Source organism: Setaria italica, chromosome II (genome assembly GCF_000263155.2).
Source record: "Setaria italica strain Yugu1 chromosome II, Setaria_italica_v2.0, whole genome shotgun sequence".
Classification (NCBI taxonomy): domain Eukaryota; kingdom Viridiplantae; phylum Streptophyta; class Magnoliopsida; order Poales; family Poaceae; genus Setaria; species Setaria italica.
In genome coordinates this window covers 39,975,656-39,996,052 of record NC_028451.1, presented here as the reverse complement: position 1 = coordinate 39,996,052, position 20,397 = coordinate 39,975,656, and the positions used below count along the sequence as shown (strand labels likewise).

General features: G+C 47.6%; 6 protein-coding genes across 8 annotated transcripts; 4 read left to right on the top strand and 2 right to left on the bottom strand.

Annotated features, from left to right (window-relative positions):
* Window positions 1–97: 97 nt before the first annotated feature.
* Window positions 98–3,796, top strand: LOC101778073 (tetratricopeptide repeat domain-containing protein PYG7, chloroplastic). The gene is made up of 5 exons (XM_004957593.3): window positions 98–413; window positions 1,266–1,310; window positions 1,943–2,232; window positions 2,760–2,906; window positions 3,265–3,796. The coding sequence occupies exons 1-5, from the start codon at window positions 164–166 to the stop codon at window positions 3,544–3,546; spliced, it is 1,014 nt and encodes a 337-aa protein (XP_004957650.1). The 5' UTR covers window positions 98–163; the 3' UTR covers window positions 3,547–3,796.
* Window positions 3,797–4,502: 706 nt separating this feature from the next.
* Window positions 4,503–6,462, top strand: LOC101777378 (protein CURVATURE THYLAKOID 1B, chloroplastic). Of its 2 annotated transcripts, none has more exons than XM_004957592.4 (6): window positions 4,503–4,831; window positions 4,962–5,059; window positions 5,196–5,282; window positions 5,374–5,436; window positions 5,530–5,567; window positions 6,135–6,462. In XM_004957592.4, the coding sequence occupies exons 1-6, from the start codon at window positions 4,735–4,737 to the stop codon at window positions 6,193–6,195; spliced, it is 444 nt and encodes a 147-aa protein (XP_004957649.1). In that variant the 5' UTR covers window positions 4,503–4,734; the 3' UTR covers window positions 6,196–6,462. The 2 variants fall into 2 exon arrangements, with proteins under 2 accessions (XP_004957649.1, XP_004957648.1); XM_004957591.4 differs by having other exon boundaries at window positions 4,572–4,831; window positions 4,959–5,059.
* Window positions 6,463–7,515: 1,053 nt separating this feature from the next.
* LOC101776815 (protein SUPPRESSOR OF FRI 4) lies at window positions 7,516–11,913 on the top strand. Of its 2 annotated transcripts, none has more exons than XR_002676466.1 (7): window positions 7,516–7,916; window positions 8,484–8,581; window positions 8,981–9,101; window positions 9,223–9,620; window positions 9,978–10,093; window positions 10,209–11,344; window positions 11,453–11,913. XR_002676466.1 is itself a non-coding variant. In XM_004957590.2 (7 exons), exons 1-7 carry the CDS (start codon window positions 7,726–7,728, stop codon window positions 11,522–11,524), a joined length of 1,050 nt encoding a protein of 349 aa, XP_004957647.1. In that variant the 5' UTR covers window positions 7,693–7,725; the 3' UTR covers window positions 11,525–11,913. The 2 variants fall into 2 exon arrangements, 1 of the variants encoding a protein (XP_004957647.1); XM_004957590.2 differs by having other exon boundaries at window positions 7,693–7,916; window positions 10,209–10,262.
* Window positions 11,914–12,051: 138 nt separating this feature from the next.
* Window positions 12,052–14,864, top strand: LOC101760646 (extensin). Its single transcript, XM_012843303.2, has 3 exons — window positions 12,052–12,639; window positions 12,963–14,414; window positions 14,541–14,864. The coding sequence occupies exons 1-3, from the start codon at window positions 12,297–12,299 to the stop codon at window positions 14,570–14,572; spliced, it is 1,827 nt and encodes a 608-aa protein (XP_012698757.2). The 5' UTR covers window positions 12,052–12,296; the 3' UTR covers window positions 14,573–14,864.
* Window positions 14,831–17,465, bottom strand: LOC101776418 (mitochondrial amidoxime reducing component 2-like). Its single transcript, XM_012843304.3, is given in 9 exon segments — window positions 14,831–15,135; window positions 15,267–15,280; window positions 15,283–15,376; window positions 15,786–15,888; window positions 16,025–16,089; window positions 16,191–16,279; window positions 16,382–16,558; window positions 16,902–17,051; window positions 17,123–17,465. Coding segments are annotated over 9 exon segments (1,149 nt in total). The 5' UTR covers window positions 17,451–17,465; the 3' UTR covers window positions 14,831–15,006.
* A 1,262-nt stretch (window positions 17,466–18,727) lies between these two features.
* LOC106804168 (MDIS1-interacting receptor like kinase 1-like) lies at window positions 18,728–20,383 on the bottom strand. Its single transcript, XM_014804723.1, has 4 exons — window positions 20,368–20,383; window positions 19,932–20,218; window positions 19,581–19,884; window positions 18,728–18,735 (listed from the first exon to the last, which is right to left on the bottom strand). The coding sequence occupies exons 1-4, from the start codon at window positions 20,381–20,383 to the stop codon at window positions 18,728–18,730; spliced, it is 615 nt and encodes a 204-aa protein (XP_014660209.1).
* Window positions 20,384–20,397: the final 14 nt, after the last annotated feature.

Below are 20,397 nucleotides of genomic sequence, written 5' to 3'. Positions count from 1 at the left end.
TAGCGAGTGACGGTTATGCTGCGTCAACGGTTGGATCCCGAATCGAACGGCCCAGATCTCACGGCGGGGGCAGATAAACGGCTGTGGGTCTGAATAATCGTGTACTCTAGCGGCGGGCAGCAGGCCTATCTTCCAGCTCGGGAATCCCATCCTCGGCCGGGCCATGGCGCGCCTGCTGCTCTTCCCGTCGCAAGCGTGGGTCGATCCCGGCCGCCTCCTCCTCCGCCCGGCGGCACCCTCTTCGGTCGCCAAGCCTTCCGCGCACTGCCATCACGGAGGTCGCGTCTTCATAGCTCGCGCCGCTGAGCGCGCCTCCGTGACTACTCCCGCCGGAGCTCGCCGCCTCGGGGTCCTCCCCGCTGTCCGCCGCCGTCCTCTTCCTTCCCTCTGCTGGAAGGAGGGCGCTTCTCTTGGTGAGTAAACCCAGCGTGTTGTAGGAGTTCGGAATGAGAGCTCCTTTTGTTTGGAGCTACCAAATCCTTCATATTTTTTTTGATGAAACAGGAGGGGTTTCCCCCTACTGATTATATTTAATTATACGTATTATGAAATTTAAAGTACAGAAAAGATTCCCAAACAAGTTTAGGAAACAAAAAAGGAAACAAAGAAAATCAGGAGAACTAAGCAAGGAGCTCTAGCCATTGGGTCATAGCTTGGACATGAACTGGCTTTGCTCTTAGAATAACTAGAGCAAATTCCTTCTTGAAGAGAGCACGGCATGCCTGAAGTGTGGGATCAATGTGCCTGAAAATGATGTCATTGCACATCATCCAAATACACCAACACATAGTAATTATGATTTCCATGAAGAAAGGGACCCCAAGCTGTACTTTAATCCTTCATCTTTTCAGAGTTTACAGAGCTTGTTCCATTTTTAGATGTATTTTTCTTCTTCCAATCGAAGGCAGTTAGAAGGTTCTGCAGGCTTAATTACAAATGCTTGTCATCTGACAATTTTCAGTTCTGTAACTTTTCACTGTGATGCCTGCTAATTCTAACTACAATGGAATGAACTGCCAAGAACTAAGTAATTTCTGAGTTCAAAGGGTGCGCTATAAATGTTTAAAAAGTTCTAAATTCGGCCCAAGTAAAAGCTTCCTTTCAAATTTGTATCGGTACTCTTACGCACACGATGGATGTGTCTTCTGTTGCTCCTATAATAACTAGAAGAAGCATCTTCATTAACTAGAAGAACCATTTTACACCAACATGTCTTGGCTTCAAATCCAATCTTATTTGTGGTTTTTTCTTTGTTGCTAAGGAAGGCATATCACCAACGAGAGGAGTCATTTTAGCTTCAGAAATAGAAGGTAAGTCTGTTCTACCAAATATCTGTGCTTGTACGAATTTTCTTCCCAGAAAAAGAAAACCCACTTATTGTCCTTTTATTATAAGCACTTCAGTATTTTGAAACTATATATTAACTGTTTGCTGTTTAAGTGAGAACAATCTCGCTTGGTAGTATGATTGTAAACGTGAGCAAATTAGGTTAGTAATGTGATCATACGATTTCTGTCCTTTTGATAATAGTAGTATAGTAAAGAACCTCATGAGCAAATGACAATAGATAAGAACACACACTGGTCAGCAAATATCTCAGAAAGGGAAAAAAGGTAATTTTACAAATGATGCTAATTCAGCTGATGTAAATCTGATATTGCCCAAATATAGGAACCTAGCTAGTATAATCCTCTCTGGCCGGAGAGGGGGATCTCTTAAGCAGAGTATTCCGAGTCTAGGGCTAGCGGAAGCGTTGAAGAGCCTTTGCAGCCGATTATTTACTGAAATTTAAATGGCAAAACCTCTGAATGTCATTTAACATATTTTGTAAACTGTATTGAATTGTATAAGGTGCTATAAACTTTGGGTGTTTCAAGCTAGGAATCACTTCTCTGCATTTTTTTAACTGACATATGCTGTTTTATGTGCCTTCAAATACCAGAAGCTTTCTGTCTCTCTTCAGACAAGGATAATAGAAGCAGCAGGAATTTGCTTCTGCAATTCGGTGCACTTCCATGTTGCACTATGGTATGGTTGAGTACTGCACAATCAGCACAGTCCAGTGTGGGAACAAAATTAAATATGGTGTATGAGGTCGGTGAGCTGTTTGAGCTGGGAATTCAGCTGTCGTATCTTCTCATACTACTTGGCCTGCTTGGAGCTGGTACATTTTTTGTTATTCGTCAGGTTCTCGTTCGCAGAGAGCTTGATCTTTCTGCCAAAGAGCTGCAAGTAAGTCTCTCAAACATTTGTTTTTGGTTACATTACAATGTAGAGCTAACTCATTACAAATGCTACAGAAACAACTGCAATTCTGAAGTGTAAAAATTTGTTTTCATACTGATACTGCATAAATATTGACAATATCAATTGGGACACAACACCGTATTTTCCTTATGTACTGTTATCAGAATCATAAACCTGATTACTCGATCCATTCTCTTTTGTTTAGCACACTTTATAAAAATGGTGGGAGTATCTCGCTTAGGAAGGAGGGCAGTTGCCCATTGCATAGGATAAAAATGTTATTATTTAGAAAATAGAGCTGATCTTTTGCACAAACCATGGTTACAATCCTGATATCATGCTAAGAAAAGGTCATTATCTGTGCTGATAGAGGTGTCTTGTTGTGGAATGTGGATGGTGCTTAAAACATAATAGAATTGCCAAACAGTTTTCGTATGCTATTCTAATTTCATGTTTACATCCTATCGCAATCTCTCATGTGATTTACTAAAACGCACCAACCTAATTACTAGGAACAAGTGAGAAGTGGTGATGCAAGCGCTACTGAGTATTTTGAGCTTGGAGCAGTTATGCTACGGAGAAAATTTTATCCAGCCGCTATCAAATATCTGCAGCAAGCAATTGACAAATGGGATAGAGATGAGCAAGATCTTGCACAGGTTAGTTGTCCTCAACTACTAGGTAATATTTCTACATTTTGGAATCTTGCTAATGGCAAGCTTATCCTGATGCGTTCTGGTAGAAATTATAACAGGTTTTATTGATTTCTTGATACCTTATTTTGACATGTTGATTTGTTCACTATAAGCTATAGAATGGCCCTCTTATGGTACCCAATAACCGGTGTTCTGTAGTAGTCAGTTTATTTTCTTGTTGCCTGCTAGAAAGGATAAGGTAGGAAATATTTAATTTACAGGCTGATAATACCAAAACACATGTACTGTGGTCGATCGTAAGTAATTATTTATACAAAATATTTAGTTCTTTCAGACACATATTGACACTTCCTGTGGTCAGGTGTACAATGCCCTGGGGGTCAGTTACAAGCGAGATAACAAACTGGACATGGCAATCAAGCAGTTTGAGAAGGCCGTGGAGCTCCAGCCAGGCTATGTGACGGCTTGGAATAACCTAGGCGACGCGTATGAGCTGAAGAAAGACCTGAAGTCGGCCCTCAAGGCCTTTGAGGAGGTCCTCCTCTTTGATCCCAACAACAAGGTTGCAAGGCCGCGCGTGGATGACCTCCGGCAACGCGCCAACATGTACAAGGGCGTGCCCATAAAATCTGAAAAGCGATAGCTATATCCCATGGCAGAATAGCACTTGTTCAATTTTTGAACGGTAGCATTTGTAAACATGATGAGGAGTTGTAGTAGCATTGGAATGGCCCCTGAAAATAGGCGGATGTAATATGTTTCTCTTGCTGGACCAAAAGATGCAGAATGTAGTGTTCTTTTCAGTATCTCGGGCAGTTGGGCCGGCGTATTCCATATTGTTTATGTATTTAATAATATTCATACCTATATTTTGAGCCAATTCTGCAAAGCTACACTTATGCATGAATAATTATAGCAAAATTAAATCGAATAAGTAGACAGGTTTCTTTACACATTTAGCACAGAATTCACACAATTTGCACATATTGTTCGAAAATCACACTTTGGTTGATGTCTACTTATTCGATTTAGTTTTGCTACAGCATAGCTCAGCGGGTAAGGTTCCTTGCTCATTAGGGTTTAAGTTCTCAACTCGGCACCGGTTCCCGTGCCTGCTAACAGCGGTGACTTCGTCAATCTCGAGATCTGCCGGCTCAATCTCTTGGAGATGCTCATACGGGTGTTGCATGTGTATTCACAATGGTGAGTTGCATGTGTATTCAAAGGGTGAGTGTGCATGCGTGTATGTGAGTGTCCGCGTTTGTACTGTATTTCCAAAAAAAATTAGGATAATATATCACCATGACGCAGATTCATAGAATTTGAATTTGCTCCTGCTGCTTACTTGTTGATATATATGGGCGTTATATATATAATGTTTTTTTAACAAAATACGCTATGTACAAATACATGTCTGCCTCTCTACAATGTATATACAAAAACGTACTACAAAGTTTAGTGATATGATGAATATGATGAAAGTTCGTGCATGTGGTGCACTACAGAAGTGTACATGTACTAAGCGACGTATATAGCCGTTGTCCACTCTAGATCTGTGTTTTTTTCCCTTTGAAACTGTTGACACTATCCATACGGCGATTCCCGGCCCCACAACGTGTGGTGCGCGGCGCGCCCAAAATCCGCTCCCCCGGCGCTCCACCACATCGCCCACCCCCGCCGTGGCTGTCGCGCGCCCGCGTCCCTCCCCTCCGCCGCGCACTGCCTTCCCCTCCCACACAAAGCCGCCGCCGAGCCAGGCCACCCACCTGCTGCCTCCTCTCCTCCGCCCACCACGTGATCTGAGGCTCTGAGCGCGCAGCTGCTCGCTCCCATGGCCACCACCTGCCGCTTCGCCGCGCCGCTCGGCCTCGCACCGCTGCCCCGCGGCCGCGCCCCCGCCGGCGCCGTCGTGTCCTTCCCCCAATGCGGTGAGAACACTGAACACGAACACCTTCGTCGCGTCCCGCCGCTCGATCGCTGAATCCCGCTCTTATCTTGGTTGTTATTACGAGCTGGTGACTGGGCAGCTAACAGCTTGCTTGTTAACTTGCCCAGCAGGTTCCAAGATCTCGAGAGGTGTCGCCGTCAGAGCGACGTCCGGCGGCGAGGGCGCCACGGAGGAGGTGCCGGAGATCGTCAAGGCTGCGCAGGACGCGGTCAGAATCCCTACGCCTTCCATATCTTTTTCCTTTTTGCCTCGTCCTTATCTTAAATTTGATTACCCCGCGAGTCTCTCTGCTGCCGCCGATTTGCTGCGCAATGTGCGTTACCGTGAGCGTTGTTTCTAGGCAGTGGGACAAAGTTGAGGACAAGTACGCCGTGGCCACCATCGGCGTCGCCGCCATCGTCGCGCTCTGGACGGCAGCGGGGGCTCTCAAGGTACAGGACGCTCTATTAACGTCAGGAGCTATAACTTGTTACCTTGTTCGTTCCTCGCCTAAGTTCACCCTCTCTCTTTTTGCTCATTCAGGCCATCGACAAGCTTCCTCTCCTTCCTGGTATCCTTGAGATTGTTGGAATTGGCTATACTGGGGTAAGTTTTGAAGCATTTCTAGTTGCATAGATTCTGTCGTGTGTTACTGATCCATGAACTCCTCTGATGAACACATGGAATGTGTTGCTGCAGTGGTTCACATACCGCAACCTCATCTTCCAGCCAGACAGGTGAGACACACCGTTCTTTCAATCCTTTTTTTACGCTACAACTTGGTCATGTAATCCTTATCTTTCTTCTTCTACCAAGATCACATTGTTCCTTTCTTTTTTCTGAAACGCAAAAATTATCACAGGTAGGAAGTAAACCGTGGGATGATTAGATTTCTTTTAATTTGTGACCTATTAAATAGCTTATCTGCTGAACTCGTACACTTTTCAATAATGTAAGATATGTCCTGATTGGAGCAAATATGGTGTTTGAGGACTCAGCCAATGTGGACACGGGTTTACATTATGCCATGACACAAAAGATGCACGATTTTTGTCTGAGTTTACTAAAAAGAAGATATCTCTTCAGGAATGTTGTTATGAAGATATGATCCTGCACAAGTTGCTTCTAAACTTTTATCTAACCAATTAACTTGTTTATGCAAAGACAGATAGCTCTCCTGTGCATTTAGAAAGAAAAGAACAACATTATTGATACTATGTTTGCATATATAAAGGAGGAACTAGCTACAGTTTGGTAGATTTTCGTATCCTTATCTAACTCCGTGCGTTGATGATGCATTGCAGGGAAGCTCTGATCAGCAAAATCAAGAGTACCTACAAAGAAATCACCGGGAGTAGCAACTGATTCAAGCATCATTCACAATATGAGTCTGTAGAATTGCATCTATAAGCACTGAGCTGCCATGCAAGTGAAAGTGCTAACATCTGTGTCCGGAGCCCCAATTGTTTTTGGTCCTCTGACCTAAGTCAGGGACAAACCTCTGCTGATGAGCTAGTCGTTTGCTTATTTCGTGTAATATTTATGACACATTTCCAGTTCCTTTCCAGACCAATGCGTACTATGGAGCACAATATGGGATTGACATGCGATCGGCTCTTTGCTCTTTAAACAGTCACGGAGTTATGATTCGTTTGGCTGAGTGTTTTATCTTCTCAATAAAAAGTATTCTTTTTCCAGGCAGAAAATAAGACCAGAAATTGAACTTGAGCTGAGACTAGTGTGAGGATATGCTTCCTTGTTTTAGGTAAGCCTCAACAAATTCAAAAGATGGTTCGCAAAAAAAAAAATTCAAAAGATGTACCCTAAGTAAAACGCCACTATCAAATGATGAGTTGCTTTACCTGTTCACCGTATGATCTATATCTTCTCCTAATCTCCTTCTCTGTCAGTATCTGCTGGTTCTTTTGTGCTCCGAGAACCGAGCAGCCTGTGGATTAGGTTGGATCAAGTGGCAGAGTAAAGCCATGATGGTGGTTGCTGAAGATATTTGGTAGTCCCCCATCCCCCGGCCCGTTGCTCTTACTCCTGTCAGTATTCTTTCATACGACATTAAGAAAAATGACGGAGCAGTGAGCTATCATCCGTTTTATTTGTTCCTTCAATAACATCCGTCGCCTTCAACGGGATACACCCAACAATCTGATCAATCCTCAACCACATGATGGACCTGTCAGCACTTGTTTCCGGCAAAATGACTGTCATAATGTGCCAATCCAGATCACCACATCACGGCATTTTGCGCCTTCCTTTAATTTTATTTTCCCCTCAACTCTAGGAAATCGATTGGAGTGGCAGCAGTTGATGCCCTGAGTTACGACGAAGTCCATTCATGTTGCAGCAGCAATCAACTTCACGCGCGCGAGGTACAAAGCCCGGGACTAAATGGGCCAAGCTTCTCGGTTGGCAGAGAAACACACAATGGGCCCGTGTCACACGATCCGTTAAGAAGAGCCCATAAGGCCAACACGTGTGATGAGATAGATGGTGAGAGAGAGAGAGAGATAGCACGGGAGGAGGCCCAAAGCCCAAAAGGTGAGGGCGTGGAAAGGGAAAGTCCACCAGGGGTCCACCCGCGCACGTCGGTCAGTCGTCACAACCCGAAACCGATCACACGGATCATCAACACTCCGGCACGGCGTTATATTTGCAAAGAGCCCCCTCCAAATCCCGCACCGACCGACCAAGCCCCCAACCCGCACGAGACGAGAGCGGCGTGCGCGTCCGCGTCGCGTGACGTCTTCGCCCTCGCCTTCTTCCTTCCTCCTCTTCCCCGCTCCCTCCCCCGCCTCCCCGACCTCGCCGAAACCCTAGCCCAACTCCCCGCCGCCGGAGAGAGAGAGGAAGGAGCGGGGGGCGTCAGGAAGGGGTGCGCCGATGGGGAAGAAGAAGAAGCGCGTGGAGAAGGTCTTCTGCTACTACTGCGACCGCGAGTTCGACGACGAGAAGATCCTCGTCCAGCACCAGAAGGCCAAGCACTTCAAGTGCCACGTCTGCCACAAGAAGCTCTCCACCGCCTCCGGCATGGCCATACACGTCCTCCAGGTCCACAAGGAGTCCGTCACCAAGTGAGAACGCCCTCCCCTCTCTCTGTCCCGCTCCTCCCCCTCCCCTCCTCGATCTGTGCACTCCTCGATCCGGCGCGGCTGCCTGGATTGGGGGCTTGCCTCCTGATTGCCGCTTGATATGATCTGTTGCTGTACCCTTGCTATTGGCGGCGTAGTTGATGGATTTGATTGCACGTGCGCTGCCTGATTGGCGCAACAGTTGAGGGTTGAATTTTGGAAAACATGCTCATGTCCGTGCATCCAGAATTTTCTAGCATTTCGAAATTAAATCATTGTCGACTGGCCCCTTTTATTATTATGGCCTGAGACTTGCTCAGGAAACTAGAGTGCGATTCTGGATTACAAGCTTGTGTTGGGAGCTGTTACGAGCATAGGCAGTTAATTTGGTGCTTTGCTTGTTTTATTGGGTAAAATGTCATACTTGGTATTTACAAGCATGTTAGCCTTGATATCCTCACAGTTCCTCGAGTTTTTAGCCTTATTCGTTATTCACAACAGTGCAGTTTTTGCACTGTCAACAACTTCAACCTGTTACTTATGGATATGTCGAACCATTTTCTGCTGCAGGGTTCCTAATGCGAAGCCTGATAGGGAGTCCACAGACATTGAGATCTTTGGAATGCAAGGAATCCCTGCACATGTATTGGCTGCTCACTACGGAGAAGGTATGGTGGTTTCTCTACTGTAATATGTCTCACTACGTTTTCTGGATGACTGGGGAATGCTGGAAACTGTGATGAATCTGGAAGGGCACTATCTCTGTTGGTTCTTATTTTTAATAGTAGCAGTTGCTTTGTCGTCTTCTCGCTAGGAAAGCACTAGATATCGTAGGTTTCTTGAATACTCCTTTTTTCGTCTTCTCTCTAGGAAAGCACTAGATATCATAGGTTTATTGAATACTCTTAACAGCATCCAAGGCTCACACAGAGGAAATAAATGAAATTATGCCTTCACAGGAAATAAATTGACTCTTAAGAGCTGAACTTGTTAGTTCACATTTTTTTTTTCTTCCAGAAAGAGCGTTTCCATTTCCCCCCTTTACCTGACACCTGTTTCGCATGCAGAGGAAGATCCTTCAGCGAAGGTAGCCAAAGTAGAAGTGCCGCAGGTAAGGCCTGTTATTATGCCAAATTCGCTAGGCATGGCATTTCCTCCACGGCCAACTTATGGTGTAGCACCTCCAATGTACGTTCTCTACTTCCTCCTGTCTACTTGTAACAATTTAATATTTGTGTTCCTCATTCCATATGTAATCATTATAAGCACTCGCTTCGGAAATTTTCTAAACCTTTCACATTGCTGGCAGCTATAATCCTGCACTGAATCCTTTGATGGCCCGACCTCCAATTTGGCCTACTCCACCAGCACAAGCTTGGTATCCACAACAAGTAGCATACCCACAACAACCAGCAGTTTCAGTTGCTCCAGTAGTTGCTGGGCTGCCGCCACAACAGCCACTATTTCCTATTCAGAATGTGCCTACTCCTATGACATCAGCACCTGCTAATGTACTTCAGTCATCGTTTCCTATGGCTCCTCCAGGAGTACCTTCACCTGTTGCACCTCAGGTTTCCCAGCCTTTGTTTCCTGTTAACACTTCCACTGTCAATGGAGCTGCAAGTTCCCCATTTGTAGCATCTGTTGCACCTGGAACCATCCCAGCAAGCTCTCCTGCAGCAGTTGGATATGGTGTCAATAGCCAAGGTACATTGATCTTAAAACCCTTCTTTATGTCAATGTTGTTCAATGTGCTTTATCTTCATTTCTTGTGGGCTAATATGGTTGACTTCAGCACGTGCATTGTTGAATTTGTGAAGAAGGAATCAAAGACTCACATAGACAGTTAACTGTTATTGTCACATCTTAAAATGCCTTGATTTTTGTTATCCTGAAAGAAAAACTAGTTCGACAGGAAATGTTCTGTTTATTGCCCTTGTTATTTTTATAACTTCAGTAGTGTGGGTCTTCAGGTGAATGATGCCCGTATTTCTGGTACGTGTTTTTTACTCATGGTGCAAGATATGCTCTCAATGAACTTACATGTGCTTCCATGTGTTCAAGGCACTGGAGGTCTAGCTGTTGGATCTTCACCCGCAGTATCCAATAACAAAGCATCCGGTAACCAGCCAGCTACAAATGAGGTCTATCTGGTGTGGGATGATGAAGCAATGTCAATGGTATGCTTCTACTCGTTATTTCTTGTTCTTTTAGGTTACTTGTAATTTTGGTGCATTATAGCGATATATATGACTTGAAATGTTAAAAACCTTAAGTGTTTGTTGACTTATGTAGGAGGAAAGAAGGTTGTCATTGCCCAAGTATCAGGTGCATGATGAAACTAGCCAGGTAAGTTGTGTTTTTTATGTGTAAACTATTATTTTAGTTTCTCAAAGAAAAAGGGGTGACCTCTCTGCACTGAGTCATAGGTATATTATATTTTGACGCCTCCAACCAATTCTAGTGTATGCATGGTAATTGTATCATTTTTGGTGCTGTTCTCATATAGGCAGTTTATTGTAGGGTAGTAGTAGGATAAAGTTTAATATTAGGCTACATGCTTTCAAGGTTTTTCAGCTGTCATGAACTTGGGCTTTGGGGGTGGTCCCAATTTGCCTGGAACAATAGTATTAAACTTGGACTTTATAAGCACTCGCTTGGGCAATGGAACAATAGATTTTGTGTTAAGCTGGTGGTGGCTTACTGGCTTACCTCAATTTGTTGCATTTAGTGACATTATAAGCCATACATGTTGCGTCATATGCTTGTATGTAAGGAGTGAGTGAACATCTTGGAAGGTTTCCTGACTTCCTCTACTCTTGACTTGTTGGTTATACACGGATACAAACTTGTCCTTATGTTTTCCTTATTTGGCAATACAAACATTTCTTTCATGGATACAATTGCAACTTTCATTTTCACTTATTTTTTTCTTGCACATGAAAACTTAAATAGTATTAAACTTTACTCACAAGGGCATCTTATTCGTGAATGTTCTGTGGGGGATATGAAAGTCTCATCCGGTCATAGCATATGTGAATCTGAGATGATTCGTGTTCTGTGCTACCTTTTTACATTTTTTACAAAGCACCCGCTGTGTTCATTTCATTGATCACCTATATGCTGCTGATTTCGCGCACATGAGGAGTTCCAAGTAGGTATATACATCGTTCTTTAAATAGTAAGTTTTCTATAATCTGACAAATCTCGTGGTGCTATGCTAATGACCTGAGGGTTATCGACCAAGCCCTGGACGGTTGGCAAATATGTATGTATTTAATTTCAATTGAAGCATTATTTTTATTCATTGCCAATTCACTGCATGCAAATATGGGTTTGTAGCAAAAACTAGGTGCCTGAGGTTCTGCCAATACGGTAGCATTTATTGTAGCTTAATTTTGGTCGAGAATGTGACAAGAGTTTTGCTCCAGGTCAGCTTTCATTTGGCCAGTGAGCCTGAGATGATGCTTGAATCTTTGTTTCTGAGGCATCTACCATATCTAACACCAAGTTTTTTGTTTCACGATTTGTATGAACAGATGAACTCAGTCGATGCAGCAATTGACCGAAGAATATCAGAAAGTCGGCTAGCAGGACGCATGGCCCTATGAAGAAGCTGGGCCTTGCTTGGTAGATGGTACTTGCAGTTGAGCGATGGTACTTACAGCAGCGGTCCTCCTGTTCATTTAGTTAGTCAATGGAGTTACTTGCAGCTATAAAGAATGCGCTGCTTCTGACATGTCGGGGAGTGTCGAGCTTTTGCTCTTGTATCTTTCCAGCTGTGCCGAGGAAATGAAGTGTTAGTCTTTAGAAGTTATTTGGTCTGTTTTTTATTTTACCTCACCGGAAATATGTTGATGATGACTTGCGGCAAGTTCTGCCTGATTGTAGCGTAAATGATATGCTCCTGATGGTTTTCGTTGTTTGGAAAGCAAACAGAAAATTGTTGCCTATTTGAATAATTTGTTCCTAGAATATCATGGATGATGCAATCTTGGAATTTCTTTCCACTGCCTTGTTACCCTTCCTCCTAACTTTTTAACCTGGTGGAACTGATTGATGTGGCATCTCTTTTGAGTGTCATGTGCAACTGGTTCTTTAATGGTTCCAGGTGTGCTACAAGGATGTTGCAAGTTACATACATCCTAGAATCTCACAAAATGTGCGCATGACTATACGTCAAGTAGGAGCAGTGCCCAGTTTGGAGTGGGGCCTATCTTGAGTGAGCCACAAGCAAATGAAAAGGGAGGGCGAGACCTTCCATTCTGCATTTCTCTGGGCACGAAGCAAGCATCTGTGCCAAGATTGCCAAAGGAGAAAAGCCCGACCGGCAGGCAGGCGAATCCAAAACCTCAAAATCACCAACGAATCCCAATCATTTCCATGCCCGCTTCACTCGTACACACTACACAGCGACGCTTTTACCCAGCTCCCCTCAGAATCCTGGCAGAAAAGCTCACACATGGCTCGGTCTCGGCAGACTCTTTCACTGCCCTCTTCAGCCTTGCTTCACTCGTCTCGAGCTCAGCTTTAGGCGCCTTTTGTCGCCGTGGCCGGAATGGCCACCGCTATAACAACCCTGGACCTACGGCTCGCACGGTCGCCATACGTCCTTCCGCCATGGAGGAGAGCCCCATGTACGCCATGGAGAAGAGCAGGGGGTACCTGCGCCCGTTGCGTCTTCTCTTCGTCTTGTTCATCGCGTTCGCCTTCGTCGCACGGTGCGGTACGTATGATGTATCCATCTTCTTCGTGACTTCTTCCATGCTAAGTAACCTTCTCTTCAGATTGCATTTGGGTTTTGTGTACGAGAATTTTGGATCATCGTTGAAGCAACCAAGCACCTAAGCATCATTGTTCATTGTTCCAGTACTCTGACATGACTGTCAAAAGATTCATTTATTCTACTACTAGTATCATTCCTTTCAGTGAGCTGCTGCCGTTGCTTCCTTGCTCGCTGCATACGTTTCCTTACCAATTCGTTCCACTGACTCTTTGGTGAAAACAAGTATGAATTACTAACAGTAGCCTGTCAATTTGATTGGACAGGAGGAGCAAGAATGCTGAGACCAGAGGAGCTGCTGCGTCACCACCACTCTTCCTCTGACCCCTACTACAGCACGCCGGTGATGCCTCCCTACGGCGACGTGTTCGGCGGCACACCCAACCCTCCTCCCCCTCCCGGCTCTCCCAACTGCGGCCTCACTCCGGACGCGCCGCCGCCGCCGCTGCCGATCACCGTCCCGGCGCCAGCTTTCGTCTACTCGTCCCCGCCGCCGCCGGAGCCGGACTACTACTACCCTCCACCGCCGTACATCATCCCAAGCCCACCGCCAACGGAAGATACGCCGCCTCTCCCGCCCATCGTTTACCCAAGCCCACCTGAAGTCACGCCCAGCCCACCAGAGGTCGCGCCATATCCCAGCCCACCAGAGGTCGCGCCCAGCCCGCCAGAGATCGCGCCGTACCCGAGCCCGCCGCCAGAGGTCGCGCCGTACCCGAGCCCTAGCCCACCGGAAATTGCCCCAAGCCCACCAGAAGGCACGCCCATCATTTACCCAAGCCCACCAGAAGTCACGCCCAGCCCACCAGAGATCGCACCGTATCCCAGCCCAAGCCCACCAGAAATCTCGCCGAGCCCACCGGAAATCGTCCCAAGCCCACCGGAAATCGTCCCAAGCCCACCTAGTTACGAACCGACTCCGCCGAGCATTGTGCCGAGCCCGCCGGAGTACGCGCCGGAGCCACCCACCTACGAACCAAGCCCGCCGGAGTACGCGCCGGAGCCACCCACCTACGTCCCGAGCCCACCGGCGTACTACGCGCCGGAGCCGCCGGAACTCGTGCCGAGCCCGCCGGAGTACGCACCAGAGCCGCCGACGTACGAGCCGAGCCCGCCAATCTACGCGCCGTATCCGCCCGGGATCATCCCGAGCCCGCCGGAGTACGCGCCGGAACCACCTGGGTCCGTCCCGAGCCCGCCGGAGTTCGCGCCAGAACCGCCGGGGTCCGTCCCGAGCCCGCCGGAGTTCGCGCCAGAACCGCCGGGGTCCGCCCCGAGCCCGCCGGAGTTCGCGCCGGAACCACCGGGGTCCGTCCCGAGCCCGCCGATCTACGCGCCGTACCCTCCGGGCATCGTGCCGGGCCCGCCGGAGAACGCACCGGAGCCGCCGGGGGCCGTCCCCTCCCCGGGGGGCGGCGGCTTCCTGCCGCCGGTGGTGTTCCCGCCCCCGTTCGCGACGCCGTCGCCGGGGACGGTGGGTTCGGAGTGGTGTGTGGCGAAGCCGTCGGTGCCGGGCCCCATCGTGCAGCAGGCCATGGACTACGCGTGCGGCTCGGGGGCGGACTGCGACTCCATCCAGCCGTCGGGACCCTGCTTCCGGCCGGACACCATGCTGTCGCACGCCTCCTTCGCCTTCAACAGCTACTGGCAGCGCACCAAGGCCAGCGGCGCCACCTGCGACTTCGGCGGCACCGCCATGCTCATCACCAAGGACCCAAGTAAGCAGTCTCCTCCATATTTCAGTAGCAGAAACCAACAACGCACAAACTCTTTAGAATCCAGCAACAATTTCTTCAGCTCACTGTGTGTTATCTAACTGTGTATGCTTTCCTTTTCTTTTTCAGGCTACGATGGCTGCCATTACATTTTGATGTGATTTGGAAGCTGGACTGCTAAGTAGCAATTTCTGAAGATTAGATGAACTGGAGGTACATGCTGTTCTGATGTTTGCGAGGGCACTTGCAGTGGATCACTGATTTTGTATAGGTTAAAAGACTCTATCCATCCTATTTAGACAGTTTTCTAACTCCTTTTCCCCTCTTTTTGGAACTTCTTATTGTTTTGTATTATTCTGAATAAAGCATGTAATTTCATAGTGGTAAATAAGTCTCTGATGAAGGCACAGCTAAATTCATGAGTTGTGCAATGGGAAATGTTTTATTGCATCATTCAACAGTCTTAACAGCTTGCTGACTTTTTTTTAATCTGAGGCACAGTGCACATGACAAATGCATTTATCATGTTTTATTGATACCTCGATTTGTAGGCCACTATAGTCCCTTGCACATGGGAAACCTGAAAAGCCCTGATTCAGGCTGGGGCTTCATTAGCAGAAGCGAATGCCTGCAGAACATAAACTGGATCGCCAACCTTGATGATCTTTCCTTTGCCCTTTCCTGATAGAGATTCCTTGCAGACTAAATTCTGACCAAAGTACACCTGGAAACATCGATTAAAAGGTTCAGTCCTCAGTGATCTTGAGATGTTGAAGTAAAACCTAGCCAAGGCCTCAGACAATTCCATAACGACCTGTACCGATAAAGTGAGAAGTATCTGCATGAGACAATTACCTGCCGTGTATTTAAAAGCTTGGACGTAGCACTTGGTCGGACCGAAATGTCAGTAGAGTTTCAGTTGGTTCAGGGCCATGTATTCCATTGTACAGATTAATGTTTGGCACCTGAGTTAGTCAACACAGTAACTAAGCATCCGAGATTTTTGTATATATTGTCCGTCTGAAGTAAAAGGTGCCATCATAGTATCAGACTACCAAAGCATCCAATTTGTCAGTTTCTATGTAACATGAAAACCATCACTATATTACTTAAAGTTCACAAATAAACATTACTAACCATACTACAGCCTACAGCTAGGATAAACTGAGTGACATAGAATTATTATTATAAGATTATCATACAATTATGTAGTTCAACATTAGACCATAAAGCCAAGCTTGTCGGGCCTAAGTTTAAAAAAAAAAGCTTGTCGGGCCACAGATTTTTTTTTTCATGAGTTATCGTGTTCCTTTCCAGACATAAACTGCATAATCAACTTCAAAGCCAGGAGAATAATTAGTGACAGCATCTTACCTTGCAACGGTTGCACAACTTCACACCTTCAAATGTTAGGTTGTTTATCTTTATGGTTTTCCACAGGTCCTCTGAGTATGGGTGGCATCCATCCACTAAAATACTGCCCAAAAAAAATCAGCTTACTAAGAAGGTGAGTAAGCAATTAGTAACCAACTAGCTATCAACCGCAACAGGATAACCCAACAAATAAATCTCTTCAGGAAACAAAATTACAAGTAAACATGCGGGATGCTCACTTTGGTCTGAAGCGGTTCATTGGTACAGGTTCTTTAAGAATCTCATTTAGTGCATCCAGTGAGCCCTGCAACACAATTAAAGAGGCATTATGGGCTGCAAGTTTTGTGTTTGGCAACATTCCTACAGGGCATTTATCTAGAAACAGAATAGAAGTATGGACTGTACCTGAGAGGCTATCAGAAACGGGAAGCAATCTGAAAACATGATCTTGTAACCTGGGGAATAATCTTGAAAACACGATCTAGTTTCTGATGCTGTCAAAAATGCAGCAGAATAAGCTTTGTCCATAAGTACCAGTAGAGAAGATCCTCTAACTGAGCAAACTCACTACTCCATTGAAATGTTAAGGTTGGTACCTTCTTTGAAGCGCACTAGTTGACTTGGCTTCTCAAAGTAAGTGGAGAACCATTCGGCTGCTTCAGCTCCTTCGTCATACGCAGAGCCAGACCACTCCCACACAGAGACATCATCAATTGTTGCGCATTCTGCAGCAAGAGGGATCTTCAAAGGGTCCATTCCGGGTGCTGTGATAACTGCGAGATTTGGAGAAGTGTGAATAAAAGCTGTGCCTTTTATTTAGGATTCTCCTTTGAAGCTGAATATGGAAATCTGACGGCAAATAGTGCACATCTGAGACTGAACATGCCATGTCCATGACCGGATGAACATTTGGCAAACATATAGCAGAGCGAGAACATTTTTTGGGTACATAATCGATAGCAATTGTAGATTAATCAGCATGGATTAAGTGTACAATTAGTTCCATCACGGCTACAAAATCAGTAGGTAGTAACAGGTACCAGCAGTTGGGGCATTGCAGTTGCAGTGCTATTGTATTCTACATGGGGGACAGAAACGAGTCCAAAGAATACCCACCCATGTGGTCGTCGGCCGTGGGGTGCCAGCCCTCGGCGAAGGCCTCCGGCGGCATGTCCACCTGGACGAGCGCGAGCTTGGGCTCCACCCGCTGGGTGTAGGCTCGCCCCTTGGCGTTCACCACCACCCACTGCCGATCCCACAGGAACCCTGCGCGGCCGCCACCAGATTACAGAGCGCCTGGATGGAGAGCTAGCAGAGCGCAGAGGCAGCATACATACCAGTGGAGGCGATGGGGGCCTGGGGCACGGCGATGCCCCGGCAGGACTTGATGGGGTATATGAGGATGGACTTCACCGTCGCCGCCGGCTCCCCGCCCCCGCCGCCGATGAGGGAGGAGAGGAAGGAGGCGGCCTTCTCCATGGCCATGGGCTTATCGCCGCCTCGGTATGCTGGGCGATGGCACGTGGTGCTCGTGGACTGTACTGGCTGGCAGTGAAGTGACGGGAGCTGAAATGGGGAGCCCTGCCTACACAAGGGGAGATTCTTGGCTGGCTGGGGTGCCGTCTCGTGCTGCGCCTCTCTGTCTGCGGGCAGCACGATGGGCATGGCGGCATTTGTTTTAATTGACTCTCGCCTTGATAAAAAGATTACTTTTAAAAAAATGGTAAGATAAACTATCCCGATCGAGACGGGTTTAGCAATTAAGTAAGGCTGGGTAATCGAAAGAGAATCCTCCAGTGTGGTCAGTTTGTCATGAACACTGGTGATGACATGATGTAGTCATGTAGATGATTCCCGGTAGCGTAGACTCCGCCGCCCCGCCCCTTGTAACCGGCGGAGTTGACATTCAACGTCGCTCTCACCGTGACGCGCCACCGCGGCGGCGTCCACACATCCGGTGACCACCCACGATATCGGAGCTCTTTTGTCTTTTCCTCTTCTCTTTTTCCCCACTTCAGGCGTGAATCAGAGACAAAAACAAACCACTACGAGCCCAGAAAAATGGGAAAAGAAAAACCCCACTAACACCATGGATTTTCATGCCATTGAACTCTTGCATGCCTGCCATTCAACGAATTTTCTCTTTTCCGAAACAGTTTCGGGGAGGGGCGAAGTCCGACCTACTTCATTGATCGAAAGGGGTGCTGGAGTACCAGGGGAACGGAGTACATTGTGTGTGCGCCCGGGGGGGGGGGGGGGGGGGGGGGGTTGCGGCGGGCGCGTCAGTGTCAGACGGAGTTGTACAAACCAGAGAGAGAGAAGGAAACAAGAGCGGGGCAAGATTAGGCAACCCGCTGCCTGAAGTAGACAATCCAACGGCAGCACGGCGCCGAGATGGCCATTGTAGAGCAGCCAAGCTAAAAATTTGACCCGCGTAGGGAGGCGTTTATGTCGCCATTGAACTATTGGGAGAAAACAGGGGAGAGCAAAACCCGCCGGGCCAAGAGCACTGATTCGTACGCAATGCACACAAAAACTCAATGACAAATGCCTTGCTACTTCTTGGGCACTTGTAGTTCTAGAAGCTTGGGAGCGCCACGTTTACGCATCCTCACCATCTGGTCATCCTGCCGTTCGAGTTGGAAAAAGAAAGGGGAAATGTAAGCAAGTGATGATGATGAGACCTTGGAGACATGATGCGCAAAAAAAAAAAAAGGGAGTGCTTTTGACATGCTGAAACATAGGGATGAAACGCTGACATTTGTGCCTATACATTTTCTACCAGGTTCCAGGTTTGCTTGGATACACTCTGCACGGTGTAAAACAGCAACTCGTCAGTCTTCACATATCTGTGTCTCCAACAGATGTTCTTCAGTTCACAAAAGTTCACCTCCCATGCAAATTAGCTGGTAAAACAGCAATATTTCTACCTTTTATGGTTCTTATGAACCTGGCCAATTGATAGTTTATGTACAGGAATAGACAGAATTTACATGTATGGTCGTCATGTACTCATGTACAACTGAATTTCTGAACCAAGCTGAGAAGCACAATGAGGTTTGACCAAACAATTGAGGCCGGGGCGTCACTGCAGATGATGTTGCATTGCATGCTGGAACCTGTAGCTGGCAAAATGGATCATCTTCAGGCTGCTGCTGACCAAATGGATCATCTTCGAAGCAAAGATTGTTTCAGCTGAACCTACACGAGTTGCTTGTTACAAATACAGGTGACGCCCGGCGAGGATAAGGAGATCCGCGCTGAGCAAGATGGGGACGGAAGCCGTGGCGACTTGAATAAACTGGAGGACGAAGTCTGCGAACTCGAGCCAATGCACTGGGAACGAGCGCCGCGCCGGCGACCCTCGTCACCGCCGCTGAGCATCTCAAGAGAGAAAAAAGTAGAGAAATGGACTAGGAGGGGCGCGGCAGGGATATCCTATGGGGAACTGGGTAGGGGAGGACCGGAGGAAACTCGGGGCAACGAGGCGGCCATCGCCGTCGCCGGAGCAGAAGGGGAGAACGCGGAGGTTTCCGGTCGTAAAAGAGGGAGCGTTTTGCAAAAAAACATAGCGTCATATTTTACCTGTACCCCCTAAATTGGAGATTTTTTTTATTTTAACCTTTTTAATTTAAATTTTAAAAATAGCCTAGGTCAAACTAAAATTCGAAGAAGCAGCCCTTTTGGTCGCGTCAAAGGATGTGGCGCCACCAGCCCCTCGAGACGCTGCAGCCGCTAGAGCCTCTCGAGCCCCGCCGGCACCGTGCCGTTGAGCCGGTTGTTGTGCGCGCGCACGCGGATAAGCGACGAGCACGTGGAGGCCCGCCGGGATCGGGCCTGCGAAGACATTGTTGAACAGGACCAGCTTCGTCAGGTTGCCGCTGTCGCAGAGGCCGGCGGCCACCGGCCCAGATATCGTGTTCGTTGACACGTCCAGCCACTGCAGCGGCTGCGCGCTGCCGAGCGACGGCGGCAACGGGCCGGTGAGGGAGTTGTTCCACAGCTCCAACACCTCCAGCTTGGGGAGCTCGCCGATGCTCGCCGGGATGCCGCCCTTGAGCCTGTTGCACATGAGGTCGAGCAGCTGCAGGTTAGCGACCTGCCACAGCTCCGCCGGGATGGTGCCGGCGAAGTTATGTCGCTGACGTCGAGCTCTTTGAGGAGCGACGGGATGGACACGAGCGCCTGCGGCCGCTCGTGCTCGAACGCATTGCTCTGCAGGACGATCGAGGTGAGGCCGAGGATGTCGTCGGGGATGGTGCTGCTCAGGTTCATGCCGGCGAGGTTGAGGCCGGTGACCACGCCCCGGGCATTGCACCGCACGCCATCCCAGGTACAATGTGACGAACCCGACGCCAAATTCCAGCCGCCGAGCTTCGCCAAGGGGTCGACGAGCGACGTCTTGATGGCAATCAACGCGGTGGCCTCGTCGCCTGCGGCATTGGATTGGAAACCGCATGGGAGTAATTCTTGGGATTGGAATGTATGCATCATTACCAGATTAGACTAGTACTACTACTAGTCTATAATGAACCTCTGCGCCGCAAGCTCAGACGCTATCATGCCTTTCAAACCGACGCACTGTGGATCTCGTGCATTGCTAACTCCATAA